The 24,307-nt window shown below is 42.6% G+C and overlaps 1 protein-coding gene across 2 annotated transcripts in view; it reads left to right on the forward strand.

Annotated features, from left to right (window-relative positions):
* The first annotated feature begins 9,086 nt into the window (after positions 1 to 9,086).
* OLA1 (Obg like ATPase 1) overlaps positions 9,087 to 24,307 on the forward strand; it is a 184,066-nt gene continuing 168,845 nt past the window's right edge. Inside the window, exons 1-2 of one of the 2 annotated variants that reach the window (XM_032755340.2) lie at positions 9,120 to 9,238; positions 10,871 to 10,971. In XM_032755340.2, the coding sequence (XP_032611231.1) occupies positions 10,871 to 10,971 (101 nt within the window). In that variant the 5' untranslated portion in view covers positions 9,120 to 9,238. Of the gene's footprint in view, positions 9,239 to 10,870; positions 10,972 to 24,307 lie in introns of both variants that reach the window. The other variant, XM_032755341.2, reaches the window with a different exon arrangement.

The raw sequence follows: 24,307 nt of genomic DNA on the forward strand, positions 1-24,307 counted from the left end.
TCTCAAAAAAAAAAAAAAGAAGAATCATCTTAGAAGGCTAGCCTTGATTATAGTGTTTCATATATAGGTTAAGCATCCTAATCTGAAAACCTAAAATATTTTCAAATCTGAAACTTAAAATTTGACATATAATAATTCTGCATATTTGGCTGGGTGCAGTGACTCAGGCCTGTAATCCCAGCACTTTGAGAGGCTGAGGTGGGCGGATCACCTGAGGTCAGGAGTTTGAGACCAGCCTGGCCAAAACCCCATCTCTACTAAAAATACAAAAATTAGTCGAGCGTGGTGGCACGTACCTGTAATCCCAGCTTACTGGGGAGGCTGAGGCAGGAGAATCACTTGAACCTCGGAGGTGGAAGTTGCAGTGAGCCAAAATCGTGCCATTGCACTTTAGCCTGGGTGACAGAGCGAGATTCCATCTCAAAAAAATAATAATAATTCTGCATATTTATGGGGTACACACGTTGATACATGTATACAATGTCTAAAGATCAAATTAGGGTAAGTGGGATGTCCATTACCCCAAATATTTATCATTTCTTTGTGTTGTGGACTTTCTTTTTTTTTTTGACATAGGATCTCGCTGTGTCGCCCAGGCTGGAGTGCGGTGATGCAATCACAATTCACTGCAGCCTTGAACTCCTGGGCTCAAGTGAGCCTCCTGCCTCAGCCTCCAGAGTAGCTGGTACTACAGGCATGCACCACCATGCCTGGCTAATTTTTAAATTCTTTGTAGAAATGAGGTCTTGCCTGTTGCTCAGACTGGTCTTGAACACTTGGGCTTAAGTGATCCTTCTGTCTGTTTTTTTTTTTTTTTTTTTTTTTTTGAGACAGAGTCTCACTCTGTCGCCCAGGCTGGAGTGCAGTGGCGCTATCTCGGCTCACTGCAAGCTCCGCCTCCCGGGTTCATGCCATTCTCCTGCCTCAGCCTCCCGAGTAGCTGGGACTACAGGCGCCCGCCACCACGCCCGGCTAATTTTTTTTTAAATATTTTTAATTGAGACAGGGTTTCACCGTGTTAGCCAGGATGGTCTTGATCTCCTGACCTCGTGATCCACCCGCCTCAGCCTCCCAAAGCGCTGGGATTACAGGCGTGAGCCGCCGCGCCCAGCCTAATTTTTAAATTTTTTTGTAGAGATGGATTCGTGCTATGTAGCTCAGGCTGATCTCAAACTGCTGGCCTCATGTGATGCTCCTGACTCAGCCGTCTGAGTTGCTGGGATTGCAAGTGTGAGCCACCGCCCCCAGCCTAAAACATACATTTTGTGTTTAGAGTTGGGTCCCCTCCCCAAGATATCTCATTACATATACGCAAATATTGCAAAATTTAAAGACATTTAAAATCTGAAACACTTCTGGTCCCAAGCATTTTGGATAAGGGATACCCAATGTGCATTACAATACCAAATTCATTTAGAAAGAATGTCCTTCACGAATCTATTTCTGAATGAATAGTGGGTTAGGCATTATCACTATTTATCAATACCTAATTTTCCTCTACTCCTGGGTACAAGGAGGATTCCCAGTCCCTTGAGATTAGATGTCGCCAAGTGATTTAACTTGGCCAATGACATGTTACATTTGGGTAACAGCACCTTGATATGGAAGGGTTTTGAGATGGAAGCATCCTGAAAAGTAATGGGCCAATTCACGGACAGCTGGCAGATCTCCAGTGGACTTAATGGAAGAAAAGAATTTTATTCTGTTAAGCCCCTCAAATTCTGGAGTTGTCTGCTATTATATTATTATATAGCCTATTCTGAGTAGTACAAATATTCTTTGAAATGAACAACACAGGTTCAAAACTGCAATGAAAATGATACATTAAGCTGAGCTGATGTTGAGAGGCCATGAATTGGGTGACCTAGGCCCATGCACAAGATTCCCCAATTTCCAGCTCAACTAATGTGACCATTGTGACACCTTTTGGTAAGCAACCTTCCACTCCCATGATGGGAATTTCTAGTATCTTGTAAAGGTTAGTAGACATATTATTTTCACATGCTGTCATTTTGTAACACCATTAAGTGTTGTTAGATGATGATCAGTTTTCTTCAATGTTTTCTCAGTGAACTAGGTGTGCCAACATTTATTGTATTACAATTTGTATATATCATATCAGATGACCACCAATGCCACTGATATTTTCCAGAATTACCATATTCTGCTCAATGTGTTATCTTGAAAAAAATGGTTCAGGAAGTGAATACTGCTGGTGTCCTTTTCTTATACAACCCTGCTTTTGCTCAGATATCTATCCATACTTCACACAGCCATGTGCCTCAGAGGAAGTTGACTTCTCCTGTAGTCCCAGGGATGGACTAAATGGTCTAAGGGTAAGTTCATTTTCCCTGCCAGTGTCTGGTTCAGGTACAGGCATGAGACCCAATATTGCCCAGTGAAATAGAAGAAGTTATCTGGAGAGATCTGAAACATGTTTCCCTTTTTACTAAAAGAGAGCTACTGAAAGAGATGGTCCCACTCTACCCCAATATTGTCATTCTGGTTATGTGGCCTAGAACTGCTATCATAGTCAGCTTGCTGTTAGCTTAAGAATAAAACCAGGGAAGCCCAAGGAAGACAGGGACATTATATGGAAAGAACTAGTCTCCTTGAAAATAGTGTTAAGCTATTGAATCTTATCAGCCTTGTTCTCCCGCTCTGTACTTTCTGTTACATATGATACATTTTCATTGAATCAAAACTTCTGGTATTTATATCTCAAAGTATTAGCTAGCTAATACAATGATAATATATTTACTTTCCTGGATTAGGATATGTCTTTTTATGTTGCCTCTGAGAAAATAATATATATCGTTTTCTTTTAAGAATTCCTAAATTGAGTCTGGTCATGGTGGCTCATGCCTGTAATTCCAACACTTTGGGAGGCTGAGGAGGGAGGATTGCTTGAGCCCTAGTACTTCAAATGTAGACTGAGCAACATACTGAGACCCTGTCTCTACCAAAGAAAAATAGATTAGCTAGGTGTGGTGTTATGCACCTGTAGTCCCAGCTACTTGGGAGGCTGAGGTGGAAGGATCTCTTAAGCCCAGGAGGTCAAGGCTGCAGTGTGCTATGAACAGCCCTTGGTGAATAGCCACTGCACTTCTGTGAATAGCCACTCCAATCCAGCCTGGGCAACATAGGGAGACTTTGTATCTTAACAACAAGAACAAAACGATTCCTAAATTTTAATCCATGAATTACAGTAGATATTACAAAACAAAACTCCAGCAGTTTCTAGGATACATGGCTCTTTTAATCAGCATTCTTTCAAATACTATGAGAAATTCTAGAATAGAAGCAATTGATTACTTGTGTTTTACTTCACTGGTAACTTATAGTCCAATATCAATAACTCACAAAACAGACTCTGTCAAGCATAAGAATGACAATGGAAAATCTGGGCCGGGCACGGTGGCTCATGCCTGTAATCCCAGCACTTTGGGAGGCTTAGGAGGGCGGCTCGTTTGACTCCAGGAGTTCGAGACTAGCCTGGGCAACATGGCGAAAACTTGCCTCTACAAAAAATACAAAAAAAAAATGACCTATCATGGTGGGGCACACCTGTAGTCCCAGCTACTTGGGAGGCTGAGATAGGAGGATCGCTTGAGTCCAGGAGGTCGAGACCGCAGTGAGCTGTGATCCGGCCACTGCACTCCAGCCTGGGCAACAGAGCAAGACCCTGTCTCAAAAAAAAAAAAAAAAAAAAGAAAGAAAATGGAAAATCTGTTTCTTTGCTGATGCCTAACAGGGTCTGAGTATTGCTGGTGATGGAAAAGGAAAGGGGATGATGATTGGGCACTGCCTCGTACATAATATCAGAAGTTGTGAAGATGAGTGAAAACCAAGATGGTTTATTTTAAACTTTCAAACTGTAGTTAAAGTATTTAGGTATCCTTCTATATATTTTACCAGCTTCTTGTGTAATTATTTGTGTAGTCACTTATTTGTCTACTCCACTAGATTGCTAGCTCCTTCAGGGCAAAGATCATATATATATATATATATATACACATATATTTTGTTTGTTTGTTTGTTTTGTTTTTTGTTTTTTTTTTAGATGGAGTCTCACTCTGTCGCCCAGGCTGGAGTGCAGTGGCGCAATCTCGGCTCACTGCAAGCTCTGCCTCCTGGGTTCACGCCATTCTCCTGCCTCAGCCTCCCAAGTAGCTGGGACTACAGGCGCCCACCACCATGCCTGGCTAATTTTTTGTATTTTTAGTAGATATGGGGTTTCACCGTGTTAGCCAAGGTGATCTGGATCTCCTGACCTCATGATCCACCCACCTCAGCCTTCCAAAGTGCTGGGATTACAGGAGTGAGCCACCGCAACCGGCCAATCGTATTTATCTTATTCTACATTACTCCAAGGCCTACAGCAATGCCTGGGATGGAGTAGGTGTTCAAGAACATAATTTTATATAAATGACAATAACAAAAATGTTCAGAGAAGGATATTCTAAGCATATAGGACTATCCCAGTCCTTCATCTGAATTCTGGATATGATAGTAAGCTTAGTGTAGAGAGAGAAAAACATCTGATACAGGTAATAGAGAAAAGTGCAATTTAAGTTAACTTCCTATATAGGGTAGTTATTTTTGTGCAACTTGTCCCCTTCCCCTCCTAAAGTTATTATCAGGACTCAACTTCCCTTTTAGTGTAGTTATTACTATTATTCTGTTTTCTGTTATGCCCCTCACGGATGTGGACAGGGCTGGCCAACAGGTGTAGTCAGGCCTTGCTAGCACATGGTGAATATGTTGCTGCTATCTTCCTCTTTTCCTTTTCATCCTGTCTCTTTGTGTACTCTTTCTGTCTCCTGTTGCTTAGCTTTCTGTACAGGATCAATAAATCTCTGAATTTCCAGCAGAGCTACTCTGTATTTGGGGATAAGTTACTGACCCCAAACCATTCTCTAGATCCTTTGTGACCTTAGGTCAACTCACTTGATTCCTGGTCATTGGCTGAGCCTGGGAAGGAAAGAAAAATCCAGAGAGGCTAATGATAGCAAAGAGTAAAAACATGGGCTCTACTTTTTTTCATTCCACTGATCTTTCCTTAGTAGCAACCTTCTGTTGACCTGACCTGATGGTCTGTTCTCATTCCCCCTCTGACTGAAATATTTTGCTCAATTTTCATTCTAAACCACATCTGATTCTTTCCTCTAGGTTTAACTTAATCATTGAGCCCAATGGGTACTAAATAGACTTCCCTTTGTGCAAAGGCTCAAAAACATGCTTTTCTCTGTTCAAAGTCCCTTTTTTAGGCTTGGCATTAGTGTTAACTATTTTTTTGTGTGTTTGTTTTTTGTTTTTTTTTTTTGAGACAGAGTTTTGCTCTTGTTGCCCAGGCTGGAGTGCAAAGGTGTAATCTCGGCTCACCGCAACCTCCGCCTCCCAGATTCAAGCGATTCTCCTGCCTCAGCCTTTCCGAGTAGCTGGGATTACAGGCGTGTGCCACCATGCCCGGCTAATTTTGTATTTTTAGTAGAGACGGGGTTTCTCCATGTTGGTCAGGCTGGTCTCGAACTCCCAACCTCAGGTGATCCGCCCACCTTAGCCTCTCAAAGTGCTGGGATTACATGCGTGAGCCACTGTGTGTGAGCCACCGTGCCCCGCCAGTGTTAACTATTAATATCCTGTTTGTTTCACTGAGTCTTCCTTTAGCATTGTAGAATAGTAGATACCCACTAGGGTCTTTTCTGAGAACTATGAGTTTCGTTGGTAGGCAGGGAGAGGTCACTCATACAGCTTTTTGACTATGTGACCTTACCCACATAGCCATGGCTGATGTGACCCTTGTTAGAACTTTACCGGAACTGGGCCAATCAGATCTTCTTTCTTGTAAATACAAATTTACCGCCAGTGACAGTGAGTTGGAAACGGAGTCCTATTATCAGGCAAGTGTTGGCAGCAGTAGCTGGCCACTCCTGAATTCTGCCTGAGATTCGTGTAACCTGTTTTGGCAAGGGACTTTAAAGGTGGTTAAAAGTGCAGGTAAGAAAGATGTAGTTATAGAGAAACAAGTGATTAAGAACTTGATAGTGTAAATTTAAGGAAATGGGTAGATCTGAGAGATTCTGATATTGAAGCAGTAGCTAGATTTGGCCAAAAGACAGTGATAAGTTGAAGATGATCCTAGTACTCCATGACTGGGGAACATTTTCACTCAGTATTGGAGTGGCTGGTTGCTGGGCAGAGAGGGCTTTCTGGGATTCTTGAGGCTTTTTTTTTTTTTTTTTGAGATGGAGTCTTGCTCTATTGCTTGGACTGGGGTGCAGTGGTATGATCTTGGCTCACTACAGCCCCCGCCTCCCACGTTCAAGTGATTCTCCTGCCTCAGCCTCCCGAGTAGCTGAGGTTACCAGTACCCGCCATCATACTCAGCTAATTTTTGTATTTTTAGTTGAGACGGGGTTTCATCATGTTGGCCAGGCTGGTCTTGAACTCCTGACCTCAGGTGATCTGCCTGCCTTGGCCTCCCAGAGTGCTGGAATTACAGGTGTGAGCCACCAGACCTGGCCTCTTGAGCTTTTGTTTTTTGTTTTTTTTTTTGAGACGGAGTCTCGCTCTGTCACCCAGGCTGGAGTGCAGTGGCGTGATCTCGGCTCACTGCAAGCTGCGCCTCCCAGGTTCATGCCATTCTCCTGCCTCAGCTTCTCCGAGTATCTGGAACTACAGGTGTTCGCCACCACGCCCGGCTAATTTTTTGTATTTTTAGTAGAGACGGGGTTTCCCCAAGGTCTCGATCTCCTGACCTCATGATCCGCCCGCCTAGGCCTCCCAAAGTGCTGGGATTACAAGCGTGAGCCACCGCGCCCGGATAGCTTTTTAAGTAATGGTTCCTCTCTATTTCCACAAGCAGCAGTGTGAATCCACTATAGAGCTTCATTACTAAAATACCAGTACATGATTCAGGAATCACTTTGAAGGGCTGTTCCTGAGAGTTATTTTCACAGTGGCCACAAAATGTGGGCTAGTTAGCCCTCTTTTTCATAGTTAAAGTGCACCAAGATAGCTGTTTTGTACATATATAGTTTTGGTGAAAAGGGTACTGGACCAATAATATAAATAGGGCATATTTATATATAATATTAAGAAAAAATAATACAAAACCAAATCAACTTGCCTATGTCCTTGAGAATTTCCAAAATTATAGAGAAAACTCTTTAACTCACCTCAGTAGAGCACTGTTACAGGGCTAAGGAAAAGCCTTAATGCAATTTTATTATGAATACTGGCTCAGAGCTTATAGGGAGTCTCTATTTGAATGAATTTTCATCTGGGTGCCGTGGCTCACGCCTGTAATCAGAGCACTTTGGGAGACTGAGGTGGGTGGATCACGAGGTCGGGAATTCGAGACCAGCCTGACCAACATGGTGAAACCCCGTCTCTACTAAAAATACAAAAATTAGCTGGGTGTGGTGGTGTGCACCTGTAATTCCAGCTACTCAGGAGGCTAAGGCAGGAGAATTGCTTGAACCCGGGAGGCGGAGGTTGCAGTGAGCCCAGATCACGCCACTGCACTCCAGCCTGGGCGATGGAGTGAAACCCCATCTCAAATAATAAAAATGAATGAATTCTCGCTGAAAGGAAACAGATTTTTCAGATATTTTAGTTTTACTTTTTATTTGTATTTATTTTGTTAGAGATAATGTCTTGCTCTACACCCAGGCTAGAGTGCTGTGGCAGTGATCATAGCTCACTGCAACCTTGAGCTCTCAGGCTCAAGCCATCCTCTGTCCTCAGCCTCCTGAGTAGCTGGGACTACAGGTATGTGCCACCACACCCAGCTAATTTTTGTTTTTTGGTAGAGATGGGGTCTCACCACATTGTCCAGGCTGTTCTCCAACTCCTAGGCTCAACTGATCCCTCTATCTTGGCCTCCCAAAGTGCTGGGAGTACGGCCGGATTTTCAGTTAGATTGTGGTTTGAAATATGCTGCTGCCATTTACTAGTTGTGTGACTTCATCCAAATTAATCAACCTTTCTGATATTGTTTCCTCACTTGTAAAATGGGGATAGCAACCAATTTACATCCTTTAATATTAATAGCAACTAATCCCTTTAAAAGGAGCTTCTAGTGTCACAATTTTTGGACAGGTATTATATTCATTACAACAAATACCTGAATGGCATCTGAAGGCCAGGACCTAAGTGAAAGAATTCCTTCTCCAGTGGCGCTCATGGTGTTGACATGATGTGGGTGAGATGGGATGAAATCCTAACATTAACAACAGCGACTATTCACAAGCCTTTTCTGTATGTGCCGAGTACTGTAGTTACGAGCTCAACACGCATTGGCTCATTTTATTCTCACATGAATAACCTCATAAGGTGGTTTCAATAGCCTCATTTTATCCAGAACGAAATTGAAGTCCAGAGAAGTTAATTTGTCTAGGGTCATACAATGAGTGGCGGAATCCAGATTGGAAATCCCCAAATTTCAAAGGCCCCTGCTCTCAACTACCAAGAGGAAAAGTGGGGAAATTGGCTCAATTAAACGCATTCTGTGATCCAGTACCTGTGTGCGACGCTTTAACTATAAGGCGAGGAAGAAATCCTTAGACCAAAGTTTCTCTTAGCCCCTTTTCCTTCAAGAACGTTTAGTTAACAGCTTCTCTCCGCACAGACTGAGCGAATAAAGTTATAGGAAAAGGGAGATGGGCTAGTGGCCACGCGATCCCGGTGGCTGGTGTGGCTGTTTGCCTGACTTCAGACGCCCCGGATCTCCCAGAGGGAAGTCAGGGCCCAAGGCGCTCCGCAGTCCAGCTGGGGAAGCGCGGGGCTGTAGGCCCCGTGAACGTGAGCAGGTAACCCAGGCCGCGCAGCCAGACGGAAGCGGAGACCTGGAACCTAGAAGCCCACGTGCCAAAGCGGAAGACTAGAGCTCCCAGGAATGGCCTAGCCAGCGCCTTCCCCCCTCCAGCCCTCCCTGCTGCCGCGCGGCTCCTCCCACCCTGGGCTCCTCCCGCCCTACTCCCGCCTCCCCGGCCGGTTGGGCCAATGGGCGGGGCGCGCGGGCAAGGCGGGGAGGGGCGGGGACCATGGTCTGCGCGCAGGTGCAGCTCGGCGCCCGGCCCGCCCGTTCCGCTGCTGTCGCCGCCGTCGTGCGTGCCGCTCGGCGGAGGGGACGGGCCTGCTTTCTCTCCTCCTTCCTCCCCGCCTCCGGCTGCCGGCAGGACCTTTCTTTCGCTGCCGCTGGGACCCCGTGTCATCGCCCAGACCGAGCACGGTGAGGCCCTTAGGGAGCCCGGGGGCGCGATCTCCGCCAGGTCTTCGGCGCCCGGGTTCATTGCCCTGAGGCTGGCGCGGGGCCCGGGCCCAGTGGCCAAGATGGGGCCAGGGCAGCGGGTGGCTTGGGGGTATGTGGATGAATGAGGCGCTGTCGGACTAGGCCGCGCGTCGGGAGATCGGCCTACGCCTCACGCGGGAAAGCCCTAGGGAAAGCCTTCTCCCGATGCCGGGACGCCCGGTGGCCCAGTCCAGAGAGGAGGATGGGGGGTGGGGCCTACTTTGGGTGGGCTGCCGGCTACCTCTTGGTAGGCCAGAGGACCCGACGGGAGCTGTTCATGTATCTGTTCTTTGGAGGCCTGTGGGTTGGCCAGGAACAGGTGTCAGGACGCTGAGAAGGGAAATTCCTGGCCCTCGGGGTCAGGGATCAGAGGCTGGAATACTGCTACAAGGGCAGGGCCCTAGCGTGGTCCTAGGAGGTACAACTCTCAGCCAGAAGACTGGGACAGTTTTAGTTCCCAGCTTCTGAGACGTGAGCTTAGCGGTCCTTGTGATTTCACTTTGCAGTCCGAGAGTGGGACTGATTCTGCACGCATGATTTGGAGACAGAACTAGTAAGGGACAGAGAAAGTTTCGACTTGTAAATAAAAAGGTTCCGTCGATTAATTTACCATTGGAAATAGGAACCATAGTGTAGATTTTGGAGGTTGTTTATGGGGACTGATGAGCCGTACCTTCAGTGCCAAAGGTGGGAGGGACTTGGTGGAAGGACCCCAGTACCTGGTGGGTGTTCATCTATGTGAAAAATGGGGGTTGTGGGCGAATGGGAAAGATAAGATTCCAGATTATAGAGGAATGGTTCGGTGTGAAGGGTGACTTGGTTACTGGTGGTTCCACAATGGAATTTTCTTTGACTCTCTTCTGTGTACTTGCTTCCAAATGCTTCATCTTTCATATAACCATGTATCAGGTTAAGATATAAAGTGTTTTGTGAGCAGTCTGGATGGAAGATTGATAGCTAAGCTCTAAGTTTATCTTTGATTCCTGGTGCCACAAAGATTTTATTTATTTATTTATTTGAGACAGAGCCTAGCTTTGTCGCTCAGGCAGAGCCCAGTGGCGTGATCTTGGCGCACTGCAACCTTCGCCTCCCGGGTTCAAGCAGTTCTCGAGCCTCAGCCTCCCGAGTAGCTGGAATTACAGGCACGCGCCCTACGGCCAGCTACTTTTTTGTATTATTTTTTTTTTTTTCTTTTTAGTAGAGACGGGTTTCTCCGTGTTGGGCAGGCTGGTCTCGACTCCTGGTCTCAAACAGTCTGACCACCTCGGCCTCCCGAAGTACTGGGATTACAGGCCTGAGCCACCGTGCCCAGCCCAACAAATACTGATTTTAGATCAGTCTTTCTGGGACTTCTCAGCAATGACTCTTTTGACAACAGATATGTTTACAGAACTTTTAAAAAATTTTTGCTTAAAAAAAAGTGGATTTAGCTCTGTGTTAGTTTTGGATCGCTATATACAGTATGTTTTGTTCTTAATCTTAATTCAATAATATATTTTATGTGATGAAATGTGTTTTGGGTCCATGTGGATAGTAAAAAGTTTTGTTCATATGTTTGCTTTGGTATTTCAGATGCCCCCTAAAAAGGGAGGTGATGGAATTAAACCACCCCCAATCATTGGAAGATTTGGAACCTCACTGAAAATTGGTATTGTTGGATTGCCAAATGTTGGGTAGGTGAACGTTGGGGCTTTTGTGATTTTCATTTTGTAAATATTTTGGGTCCTATTGTAGAAATGGGAACCGTGAGGTAATTAAACTTTAAATTGAAGAAAAGAGGCCAGGAAGCTGGACTATTAATGTTGCAAAATTAGGCTTTAGTTTAGATGTATTTTATTGATTACAGTGCTGGTTGGCTATGTGTGGTACCTACATAGGCTGGCTACCAGAGGCCATGCAGTAGGATACTTTAGGAAATCGATTTGAAAGCTCCACCATAAGCTAGATGGAGAAGGAGGTGACAGTTCGAATTTCGTAGTGGAACTTGTAAAAGGTTTGCTGTTATAAAGTGTCTAAATCTGAAAGTTCTGAGAGCAGAAATTTGAGTTTTTGTAATGTTTTCTTTTTTTTTTAGTAGAGAGGTTCACCATTTGGCCAGGTGGTCTCGAATCCCGACCTCAGTGATCCACCTGCCTCAGCCTTTTAGTGTGGGAGCCTGGCTGTAATGTTTTCAAAATTACAGTGAATTGAATAGATGCAAATAAGAGAGTGATAGGAAATATATGTGGGGTTTATCATAAATCTATACACATGCAACTTAAGTGTTCAAAGTCTTCTTCTTTTTTTTTTTTTTTTTTTTTTGTGACGGAGTCTTGCTCTTTTGCCCAGGCTGGAGTGCAGTGGTGTGATCTTGGCTCACTGCAGCCTCTGCCTCCCAGGTGCCAGCAATTATCCTGCCTCCGTCTCCCAGGTAGCTGGGATTACAGGCATGTGCCACCACGCCCGGCTAATTTTTGTATTTTTAGTAGAGATGGGGTTTCACCATGTTGGCCAGGCTGGTGTTGAACTCCTGACCTCAGGTGATCTGCCTGCCCTGGCTTCCCAAAGTGCTAGGATTACAGGCGTGAGCCACTGCACCCAGTCCAAGTCTTCCTTTTTCATTATTTAACCTTCCACTAACCTTAAAATATAAAACATCTCAAAAGTGATTAGGGTGTACTAATAGGTAACAGATTCAGTGTGGATTTGTGAAAATGATCAAGGGTGGCCTTTTAGATTGGTGGCAAGTAGGACAATCATGTTCTTAGGTATTCCGAGGAGCTCCTGTCACAGGGATTCCTCAATGAATAGAGCATGGTGTGACCAAGTGAGGCATGTCTTAAATTTATGTAATGTAAAACATGAGCAAGTATGGCTGTCCTAATTTCAGTCTTTCCTGGAGCTTGAAGAGGTTTTCATTTTGAAGGGGTTTCCTGCTGTGATATAGTCTGCTTGCAGAGTAAGACTAAGTAGAGAGTCGAAATGTAAGCAAAACAAATAATTAATTAAAATACTGTAGGGTGCTATCAATAAATGTGAAAGCAAGATATGATCATTATGTATGTTGTGAGCTTTATTGCACTAGTAAGGAAGTTATAGTTTTTAGATATTGACATACTTCTCATTCTAGAATTGTTGCAGTTACTACAACTTGATTTTAAATGGGGCTATATTAAAATGGGCCATATTAAGTGTTTTCTGTACATATAGGCAACCCTCTGTATCTGTGGTTTCACATCCTTGGATTCAACCAATCTCAAATCAAAAATATTTTTTAAAAAACTGGCTGGGCATGGTGGTTCATGCCTATAATCTCAGCACTTTGGGAGGCCGAGGTGGGTGGATCACTTGAGGTCAGGAGCTTGAAACCAGCCTGGCCAACATGGCGAAATCCCATCTCTACTTTAAAAATACACAACAAAAATTAGCCGGGCATGGTGGCAGGAGCCTGTAATTCCAGATACTCGGGAGGCTGGGGCAGGAGAAATAGCTTGAGCCCGGGGGGTGGAGGATGCAGTGAGCCAAGATCCCGCCACTGCACCCCAGCCTGGGTGACAGAGTGAGACTCCTTCTCAAAAAAAAAAAAAAAAAATTTTTTTTTAATTAAATAAAAAATGACAATACAACAATAAAAAAATACAGTAAACAACTATTTACTTATCATTTACATTGCATTAGGTATTATACTACACCATTGTATATAAGGGACTCGATCTGCTGGAATCTTAGAACCAATCCCCTGCAGCTATGGAGGGATGACCATATAAGCTTTTTAGTCATAGAGCATAATGAAATCAATGTACGTGGAAATAACCTAAAAATATTTTATTATTCAGAATAAGTGTGCTGTTTACACTTTTAAATAAAATGCTTTCCCCGCCCAGTGTCATTGAGGTATACTTCACAAATAGTAAAATTCACTCTTTTTAAAGGTACAGTTTAATGAGTTTCAGCAATTGTATTTGGTTGTAAACACTACTTTTTGTAGAATGATCTTACTTCACACAACTGTATCAGGTAGGATTCTTTGTAAGCAACACAATTCTGGCTATTTTCAGCAAGAAAAAGAGGTTTATTGGAATAAGTGAATTAGGATCTGAACAGCCAGGCCTCAAGAGGGATAGGAGCAAAATGGTGCTGGCAGAAATGGGTCCATGTGGAGCTCAGCCATGTGAATCCCTGGACTTCTGGGTGTGTCTCATTTCTTGTCTCTCCTGTAATTCCAATTCCTGAGTAAGGAAATCCGACTGGACCTGTATGCTTCTGTATAGGTCTATAAGATATAGATTGTGGGAGGGAGACAGTTCTCTAAAGGATGGCCTGCTGATCAAAAGTAAGGACATTCAGTACAAAACCATCTAGAGAATCTCTTGGTTTTTAGCTGGGTGAATAGGAAGGCTTATTTTTTAGTCTGCATAAGGCTGATGACCCAGAAACTTAGAGGCAATATTTATAGCTAATCAGATATTGAACATTTACTATATGCCAATCACTATTTTGAGTGCTTTATATATATTATCTAATTTAATAAGTGGTTTGACATTCCTCTCCATTGCAATTTAAATTCTGGGAAGGTAGGAAGGTACCGATTGTCTTGTTCTTGCTTATTGGTATATTTCTAGTGCCTAGACTGGTGTTAGAAACATAGTAGATATTTAGTAATTATTTGTTAACGGGATACGATGGTGTTAGGAACATAGTAGATATTTAGTAATTATTTGTTAATGGGATACATATTTCCCCTTTGACGGCTGGATGTAGATTTAGTGATAAGGAGACATGTTTTTGTTTTTGTTTTTTCAACAAGATTTTATTCTCTTGCCCAGGCTAGAGTGCAGTGGCATGATCATGGCTCACTGCAGCCTCAACCTCCTGGGCTCAAGCAGTCCCCACTCCTCAGCCTCCTGAATAGCTGGAACTGCAGGCACACAAAACACCGTGCCTGGTTAATTTTCGTATTTTTTGTAGATGGGATTTCACCATGCTGCCCTGAGGCTGGTTTCAAACTCCTGAGCTCAAGAGATCTGCCCGCCTCAGCCTCCAAAAACATGTCTCCCATTAAAACATGTCTCCAGCTAGGCGCGGTGGCTCACACCTGTAATCCCAGCACTTTGGGAGGCCAAGGCAGATGGATCACGAGGTCAGGAGTTCGAGACCAGCCAACATGGTGAAACCCCATCTCTACTAAAAATACAAAAATTAGCCAGGTGTGGTGGCACGCCCCTGTAATCCCAGCTACTCAGGAGGCTGAGGTAGGAGAATTGCTTGAACCTGGGAGGCGGAGGTTTCAGTGAGCTGAGATCACGCCACTGCACTCTAGCCTGGGTGACAGAGCGAGACTCCGTCTGAAAAAAAAAAACAAAAAAACAAAAAAGCCTGTCTCCTTGCCCCGTGTGGTGGCTCATGCCTGCTGGAATTACAGGTGTGAGCCACCGTGCTGGGCAATTAAATGGCCTCTTTTAATGAAGTAGAAAGAATATGGAGATTTGGTTTCTAGTTCTGTACTGCTTTTTCTTACCCGAGTGACCCTTTATAAATGAGCTCCTGTTGGACCAGTGTATTATTGTGGTTGTGAGGCTTAGAGAATATTGGGGGGAAAGTACATTTTGATACAGTGTTCCAAACTTCTTTATTTCTGTGAGGGATAGCTCTTCTTGTTGCTATCCACTGCATCAGATGGGATTAGATTCAATTAAGAGCATCAGAAAACCCCAGATAACCAGTTTTTTTCTTCATGTAAAAATGTACATTTTGCAGTCATAGATTGGTATAGTGGACCTGCTTTATGAAGTCCTCAGGAACCCATGCTCCTTTCACTTCACAGCTTGGCAATCCCTAGGATGTGGCCTCATCCTCATGTTCTAGGGGCTAGGGTCCCCGAACCTCATGCTGGGGACTGGTACCGATCTGTGGCGTGTGAAGAACCAGGCGGCATGGCAGGAGGTGAGCAGCAGGCGAGTGAGCGTGCCCACCTTAGCTCCACCTCCGGTCAGGTCAGCAGCAGCATTCGATTCTCAGAGGAGCGCAGGCCGTTGTGAACTGCGCATGCAAGAGATCTAGGTTGCACGCTCCTTATGAGAATCGAACTAATGCCTGATGATCTAAAATGGGGCAGTTTCATCCTGAAACCATCCCCCACACCATCCCCCTTGGTCCGTGGAAAAATTGGCTTCTGTCAGCCAATTCATGGTCCAGTCCCTGGTGCCAAAAAGGTTGGCGGCTGCTGGTCTAAGGTGTTGTGAATTCCAGGCAGCTGGTTATCCGAAGGGTCAAGGGGCCAAACTTGACCAGCCTTTTTCCTGTAAACTGCCGTACCATACTTCTGCCAACATCCCTTTGTCCAGAATTTAGTCACAAGAATTTAGTTGCAAGGAAGTCAAGGAAATGTAGTCTTTATTTTGACAGCCACATGTTCAGTTAAAAATTCTGTTACTCTTGGCTGGGTGCGGAGGCTCACGCCTGTAATCTCAGCACTTTGGGAGGCTGAGGCAAGAGGATCACTTGAGGTCAGGAGTTTGAGACCAGGCTGGCCAACGTGGTGAAACCCCATGTCTACTAAAAATACAAAAATTAGCTGGGCGTGGGGGTGCACGCCTCTAATCCCAGCTACTCGGGAGGCCAAGGCAGGAGAATGGCTTGAACCTGGGAGGCAGAGGTTGCAGTGAGCCAAGATTGCGCCACTGCACTCCAACCTGGGCCACAAAGCATGACTCTGTCTTAAAAAGAAAAAACAAAAAACGATTACTCTGAAAGAAGGGGAAAATGGATATTATGGGCAACTAGTATACTCTGTTCAAACAGTCACAAACTGCCCCAGGAGAGTAATTGTCTTGCTTAGCTGATCCTTCTGGGAATGCATTTTGGTGTCCCTGCAAATTGCCTTCTCCCAATTTTCTACAGACCAGTCACAGTGTCTGTGAAAGCCATTTGCTATTGCTGAGGGAAAAGGTTGTAGAAAATGCTAAAAAAAAAAAAGAAAAAATCACAAGAGAATTATCACCATTGTTTAGTTATCTGTTGTTGTGTAGCAAACCATTCCAAAAGTTCATGGTTTAAAATAGTAACAATTTTTATTTGTCGGGAGTGTAGTGAGTTAGATAGGTCTTCTGCCAGTCTCATTGGGATCCCCCATGTGACTGCATTCAGCTGGCGGCTAGTTGAGACTGGAAGATCCAAGATGGCCATTTTAACAGATGTGGGGCCTTAGCAGGATTGGCTGGAAGTCTGGGGTACTTCTCTTATACTTGGCCTCATTCTCTTTCTAAATGGTCTCTAGACCAAGCTTCCTTATATCTTGGTGTCTGGCTCTCGAGAGAATGGAGGTGTGGCAGTGGCACAGCACACTTACACAGAAATCTTTTGGTCAAGGCAAGTCATGACACCAGCCCAGAGGGATGGGGAGAGGGGAAATAGACTCCACCTCTTGATGAGAGGAGTGACAAAAAATGTGTGGCCATCTTCAATCCACTGCAGTCCACTATTTTCCTAATACAAAATACGTGATGTCTATGTGTTCCTAGAAGTCTTCCTAGTTGATTCTTAGCTCACTTGTTTTTTAGAAGCTCCATTCTTGATTGCTCAAAGGAACTCACAGGAGGAAAATTATTCTCTAGGCTGCAAATACTGGTAATCTGAGTATTTTCATTCTAAAGAGCTGATAAAGTTAAGCTCAGAGTCAGATTCCCATGTCTACCGAGAAGACAGGTATCTATGGATATCAGAGATATCTCTTGATGGCTTGTGATTTTGAGCATCTTTTCATATGTTATTGGGATATCTTATGTAAAAAGTCTTTTTTTCTTGATTAGTTTTTTATTCTGGATATGAGTTCTTTGTTGGATATGTATTACAATGATCTCTTGCCAGTTTGCTTGACTTTTCACTTAAGATTAAATTAAAAAAAATTTTGAGCTGGGCTCAGTGGTGCTCACCTGTAGTCTCAGCTACTCAGGAGGTTGAGGTAGGAGGATCCCTTGAGCCCAGGAGTTCTGGGCTGTAGTGTGCTATGCTGATTGGGTGTCTGCAACGCCACCCATAGTGGCGATCCAGTGTCTGCACTAAGTTCAGCATCAATATGGTGACCTATCCAGAGTGGAGGATCACTAGGTTGTCTAAGGAGGGTGAACTGGTCCAGGTCAAAAACAGAGCAGATCAAAACTCCTGTCCTGATGGGTGGTGAGATCTCTGAATAGCCACTACACTCTAGCCTGAACAATATAGCAAGACCCATATGGAAAAAAATTTCTTTTGAAATAATTTCATGCTTAAAAAAACTCACAGTTGGAAAAATAGTTTTAAAAATTCCTATTTAACCTCTGCTTGGATCCCCTAAGTGTTAAAATCTTTATAACTATAATACAATGATCAAAATCAGGAAATAAACATTGATTTACTAATTGTCCCTCTAATGTCCTTTTTTTGGTCCAAGATTCAATCCCTAATTGTATGTTGCATTTAATTGTTTTTTGTTTTTTTTTTGAGATAGAGTCTCACTCTGTCACCCAGGCAGGAGTACCTTGGCCTGATCATAGCTCACTGCAGCCTCAAATTCCTGGGCTCAAGTGATGCTTCCACCTCAGCCACCTGAATAGCTGGGACTGCAGGCACATTTTATTATGTCAGGCTAATTTTTAACTTTTTTTTTTTTTTTTTTTTTTTGTAGAGATGGGTTCTCACTATGTTGCCCAGGCTGGTCTCAAACTCCTGGCCTCAAGTGATCCTCCCACCTCATCCTTCCAAGTGCCGGGATTATAGGCATGAGCCACTGTGCCCAGCTGCATTTAAGTGTTTTGTTTCCTTAGTTTCCTTTAACCTGGAATACATTCTTAGTCTCTTTTTATATTTGATATCCTTGACACTTTTGAAGAGTACTGGCCAGTTATTGTGTACAGCTCTCATTTGGGGTTTGTTTGATGTTTCCTCATAATTAATTTCAGATTAATATCTGAAATATAGAAGTAACATATGCTTTTCAATACAGTGTATTAGAAAGCACATGATGTTGATTTGTCCACTTTTGGTGATGGTAACTTGGATTGCTCGTTGGTATCTGACAGATTTCTCCACGAAAGGGTTATTATTTTTCCCATTGCAATTAATAAGCATCTTGTACGGGGTCCTTTGAAATTTTGTACATAATATTTTTTCTCATACGTTTGCCCCCTAATTTTGGCATGTGTTATTGATTCTTCCTGAAACAGTTATTATTGTGCTGTTTGCCAAATGGTGATTAAAAAATATCCCTTATTTCTTCTACATTTAGAAGAAACAATTTATAGAAGGAACAATGGAAATTCTATTGTGTAAAATCCTATTGTACAAAAGTTTCCCATTTATTCATGTATTTGATTATAATTTATTTATATCAGTATAGATTCTTAATTTATTCTTTTGGTTATAATCCTTTACTGTTGTTATTTTGTCACTCTAATTGCCCATATTTGGTGATTAGGAGCCTTTATGTTCACTTATGTTCCTTTTGACATGTCCTCTTTATTTTTTGAGTGCTTTCTAGTTTCTGACACCACAGTATCTTTCAGTTATATACAACATATTTTATATTTCAGTACAATATGTTATTTGTACTCTGTCTGCTTCAGCCTTAGGGTACATAAATTTTTATTTAGATATATGATTTTATTTCTCTTAGGTATATATTTAAAAGTAGAATTTCTGGGTCACATGTGACTGTATATTTAACTATTGAGGACTGCCGAACTGTTTTCCAAAGTGGCTGCACCATTTTATATGCACACAAGCGGTGTATGTGGGTTCCAATATTTCACATCCTTGTCAACACTTTTGTTGTTATCTTTTTGATTATAGCCAAGTTGTGAAGTTTTTGATTGGTGTTTTTTCTGGTTTTTTTTTTTTTTGGACACAGAGTCTCATTCTGTTGCCCAGGCTGGAGTTCTGTGGCACAGTCTTGGCTCACTGCAGCCTCCACCTCCCGGGTTCAAGTGATTCTCCTGCCTCAGCCTCCTAAGTAACAGGATTATAGGTGTGCGCCACCACCAGGTAATTTTTGTATTTTTAGTAGAGCCAGGATTTCACCATGTTGACCCAGGCTGGTCTCAAACTCCTGAGCTCAGGTGATCCGCCTGCCTCTGCCTCCCAAAGTGCTGGGATTACAGGCATGAGCCACTGTGCCTGGCCAATTGGTGTTTTCTTGATGGCTAAGAATATTGACATCTTTTCATGTGCTTATGACTTCTTCATTTTGAAAGATATTTTCACTGGGTAGAATTCTAGGTTAACAGTTATTCTAGTGCTTTGAAGATAATCTTCTACTTTATTCCCTTTCTGGGATGCCTATGACAGACAAGTGCTGCATAGTGATGTTGGTCAATGACTGACTGCATATATGACGGAGGTCCCATAAGATTATAACGGAGGTGAAAATTTTCTATCACCTGGTGATATTGTAGCTGTGGTAACTTCATAGTGCAAGGCATTCCTCATGTTTGTGGTGATGCTAGTGTAAACAAGCCTGTGCTGCCAGTCATATAAAAGTATAGCATATACAATTATGTACAGTACATAATACTTGATAATAAATGACAGTTACTGGCTTATGTATTTACTATAGTTAATTTTTGTTTGTTTGTTTTTTGAGACAGAGTCTTGCTCCGTTGCCCAGGCTGGAGTGCAGTGGCCTGATCATAGCTTACTGCAGCCTAGAGCTCCTGGGCTCAAGCAATCCCCCTGCCTCAGCCACCTGAGTATAGCTGTGACTACAGGCACACACCACCCTACCTGGGTAATTAAAAAGATATATTTTTGTAGAGATGGGGACTTTCTGTGTTGCCTAGGCTGGTTTGAACTCCTGGCTTCAAGCGATCTCTTTGCCTCAGCCTCTTTGTGCTGGGATTACAGCCATTAGCCTCCATGCCCAGCCTATACTGTAATTTTTATTGTTACTTTAGAGTGTACTCTTTCTACTTATAAAAAAAAAAAGTAACTGTAAAACAGCCATAGGCAGTTCCTTCAGGAGGTATTCCAGAAGGAGGTCTTGTTATCATAGGAGATGACAGCTCCATGTGTGCTATTGCCCCTGAAAACTTTCCTGTGAGACAAAATGTGTAGGTGGAAGACAGTGATATTGATGATCTGACTCCGTGTAGGCCTGGGTTAATGTACGTGTTTATGTCTTGGTTTTTAACAAAAAAGTTTTAAAAAAGCACACATTTTAAAGATATAAAAAAGCATATGGAATAAGCATATAAAGAAAAAATATTTTTGTACAGCTATACAGTGTATTTGTATTTTAAGCTAAGTGTTATTACAAAAGAGTAAGTTAAAATTAAAGTTGATAAAGTAAAAAGTATTGGTAAGCTAAGGGTAATTTATTGAAGAAAGAAAAATATTAAAAAATAATTTTAGTGTATCCTGAATGTACAGTGTTCATAAAGTCTACAGCAGTGTACAGTAATGTCCTAGGCCCTCACATTCACTCACCATCACTCATTGACTCACCCAGAGCACCTTCCAGGCCTGCAAGCTCCACTCATGGTAAGCGTCCTATATCACTTTTATACTGTATTTTTACTGTTCCTTTTCTATGTTTAGATATATAGTACCTGCCATTGTGTTACAGTTATCTACAGTGTTCAGTACAGTAACATGCTGTACGGGTTTAGCCTAGAAGCAATAGGCTATCCCATATAGCCTAGGTGTGTAGTAGGCTGTACCATCTAGGTTTGTGTAAATATACTCTATAATGTTCACACAATGATGAAATTGCCTAAGGACCCATTTCTCAGAATGTATCTCCATCATTAAGCAATGCATGACTGTAAATGCATGTTCTTCCCTAGATAGTATCCTGCTGAAGCTCTGGTTATTTCTTTCTCCAGTCTTTTTCTCTCTTTGTGCTTCATCTGGATACTTCTATTGCTGTCTTCAAGGTCTTTTGTTTGCAGTGTCCTATCTGCTGTTAATCATGTCCAGTGTATTTTTCATTTCAATTTCATTTTATTTCAAATATTGTATCTTTTTAACAATAATTTTATTTGGATATTTATCATGTGTTTCATTTTCTTCCTCATTGTCTTTATATTAGCTTTTATATCCTTAAGAAAAATTTTAAAAGATTTGTAACAGGCCGGGCGCGGTGGCTCACGCTTGTAATCCCAGCACTTTGGGAGGCCGAGGCGGGCGGATCACGAGGTCAGGAGATCGAGACCACAGTGAAACCCCGTCTCTACTAAAAATACAAAAAATTGGCCGGGCGTGGTGGCGGGCGCCTGTAGTCCCAGCTACTTGGAGAGGCTGAGGCAGGAGAATGGCGTGAACCCGGGAGGCGGAGCTTGCAGTGAGCCGAGACTGCGCCACTGCACTCCAGCCTGGGCGACAGAGCGAGACTCCGTCTCAAAAAGAGCCCAAAGCGAACCTTCAACAGATTTGTAACATTTATTTTAAGGTCCTTTTATGCTACTTCATCTCTCATTACTATATTTGTATTTACCGACTTTTATCCTGATTTTGGTATATATATTTCTGCTTTTTTGCATGTCTCACAATTTTTATTGGATTCCATACACTGTGGATTTTATGTTAAATGCTAAATATTGTTGTTTTCCTTTGAAGAGTATTGGACCTCGGTATGGCATTTAGTTATTTATGTATCAGATTAATTGTTTTGTGTCTTCTTATGATGGATTAATATGATTTTGTGTTCTGGTGCTACTTAAGCCCTAGTACTAAGACCTGACCCTTTTGAGGACTCTATCCAAATTCCCTTTTATTACAAGATCTCTCCACTGTGGCTCATAGGAGTGTGAACTGTTCCAATCTCTGTGTGACCCCTGAGAATTGTTCATCCTACTCTGTTTGGGTGATTCTTTCCCTGGACTTGTAGTGATTGAATTTACTCATGTGCAAATCATTACTTAGCTGTGTTCTTGAGGGGACCCTCTGCAGCTCTTCAGAGTGTTTTCTCTGTGCAGCTCCCGCCTTTCTAGTATACTCTCCCATAAATTCTAGCTGCCTTGGCCTCCTAACTCTCATCTTAGTCTCTTCAACTTGGTGTGACTACTGGGTGCTGTTGGTTTCCCCTCTTGGAATAGTGACTTTGAAAGCATCAGTAGGCAGTAAGCTGGAGCAATTGTAGAGCTTAGTTTATTTGTTATTCTTCTCTCAGGGAACACAGTCCTGTGATGCATATTGTCCTTTGTGTGAAAACTATTATTTCATACATTTTGTCTGGTTTTCTAGCTCTTTGTAGCAGGAGGGCAGTTCTTGTAGCAGAGGGGAAGCAAAACTCCCCAATACCATTTTAAATGGAATTTAAATCTTATTGTCGACTTGTCAATATTCCAGAATGCCTGTTCTTTCATAGAAATCTATGATTTGGGACTTATTTACTTTCTCTTTTTAATAGGTTCTGAATGATCTTTTTGAATAACAGATCTGTTTTCCTAATCACTCTTTCCTAGTATTCAGCAGTAACTGTGTGCCTTAGAGGTACTTAGTAGATTAATGGGTTTTAAGTTTTAATTATTTATTTTTTTTCCCAAGACAAAGTCTCACTCTGTTGCCCAGGCTGGAGTGCAGTGGTGCGATCTCCACTCACTGCAACCTCTTCTCCTGGGCTCAAGCAATTCTACCTCAGCCTCCCAAGTAGCTGTGATTACAGGCATGTGCCACCATGCCTGGCTAATTTTTGTATTTTTAGTAGAGATAGGCTTTCATCATACTGACCAGGTTGGTCCCAAACTCCTAACCTCAAGTGATCTGCCTGCCTCTGCCTCCCAAAGTGCTGGGATTACAGGCTTGGGCTACCATGCCCCGCCTAGTTTTAAAATTTTAAATGAGTTTCTTTTTCAGAATTCTAGTCTATATTGCTGTATCACCACATAATTTCAAATAATTTTTTTTTTTTTTTGCTCCTTAAGGTACAGTTGAGGGCTGGGCATGGTGGCTCACACCCATAATCCCAGCACTTTAAGAGGCTGAAGCTGGCGGATTGCTTGAGTTTAGGAGATCAAGACCAGCCTGTGCAATAGGGTGAAACCCTGTCTCTACAAAAAATACAGATATTAGCCAGGGGTGGTGGTACGCACCTGTAGTCCTAGCTGCTTGAGAGGCTGAAGCGGGAGGGTCTCTTGATCCTAGGAGGTCAAGGCTGCAGTGAGCCATGTTCGTGCCACTGCATTCCAGCCTGGGCAATAAAGTGAGACCCTATCTCCAAAAAATAAGAAAGTTAAAAAAGAAATTACAGTTGACCCTTGAACAGCTCAGGGATTAGGAGCACTGACCCCTGGCCCAGTCAAAGATTTGCGTGTAATTTTTGATTCCCCCAAAACTTAACTACTAATAACCAACTATTGACTGGAAGCCTTACCAATAACATAAACAGTTGATTAAGCTATATTTTATATGTTATTCTATACTGTATTCTTACAATAAACTAAGCTAGAGAAAATAATGTTATTAAGAAAATCATAAGGAAGAGAAAATGTAGTTACTATTCACTAAGTGAAAGTGGATCATCATAAAGGTCTTTGTTATCTTCATGTTGAGTGGGTTGAGGAGGAGAAGGAGGTGGAGGGTTTGGTCTTGCTGTCTCAGGTGGCAGAGGCAGAAGACAGAGAGGAAGTGGAAGGAGAGGAAGGAGGGGCAGGCACATTCAGTGTAAATTTTATTGAAAATAATCTGTGTATAAGTAGACACATGCACTTTGAACATGCATTTCAAACCAGTGTTGTTCAAGGGTTAACTGTATTTGCTTTTTTACTGTTAACTAAACCACAGACTTTATTTGGATTTCACCAGTTTTCCCACTAATGTCCTTTGTCTTTTCCAGTGTTGAATACCATGTTGCATTTTAGTCTTCATGTCTCCTATCTCCTCTAATCTTTGACAGTTTCTGAATGTTTTATTTTTCATGACCTTTAAAGATTTATTTTTGAAGAGTACTGGTTAGGTATTTTGTATAATATTTATCCATTTGAGTTTGATACTTTTTAAAGAAATTATGGTAATAAACACATAATATATGGCCATGTGCAGTGGCTCACGCCTATAATC

This window comes from Hylobates moloch, unplaced genomic scaffold, assembly GCF_009828535.3.
Source record: "Hylobates moloch isolate HMO894 unplaced genomic scaffold, HMol_V3 SCAFFOLD_1, whole genome shotgun sequence".
Taxonomy (NCBI): Eukaryota; Metazoa; Chordata; class Mammalia; order Primates; family Hylobatidae; genus Hylobates; species Hylobates moloch.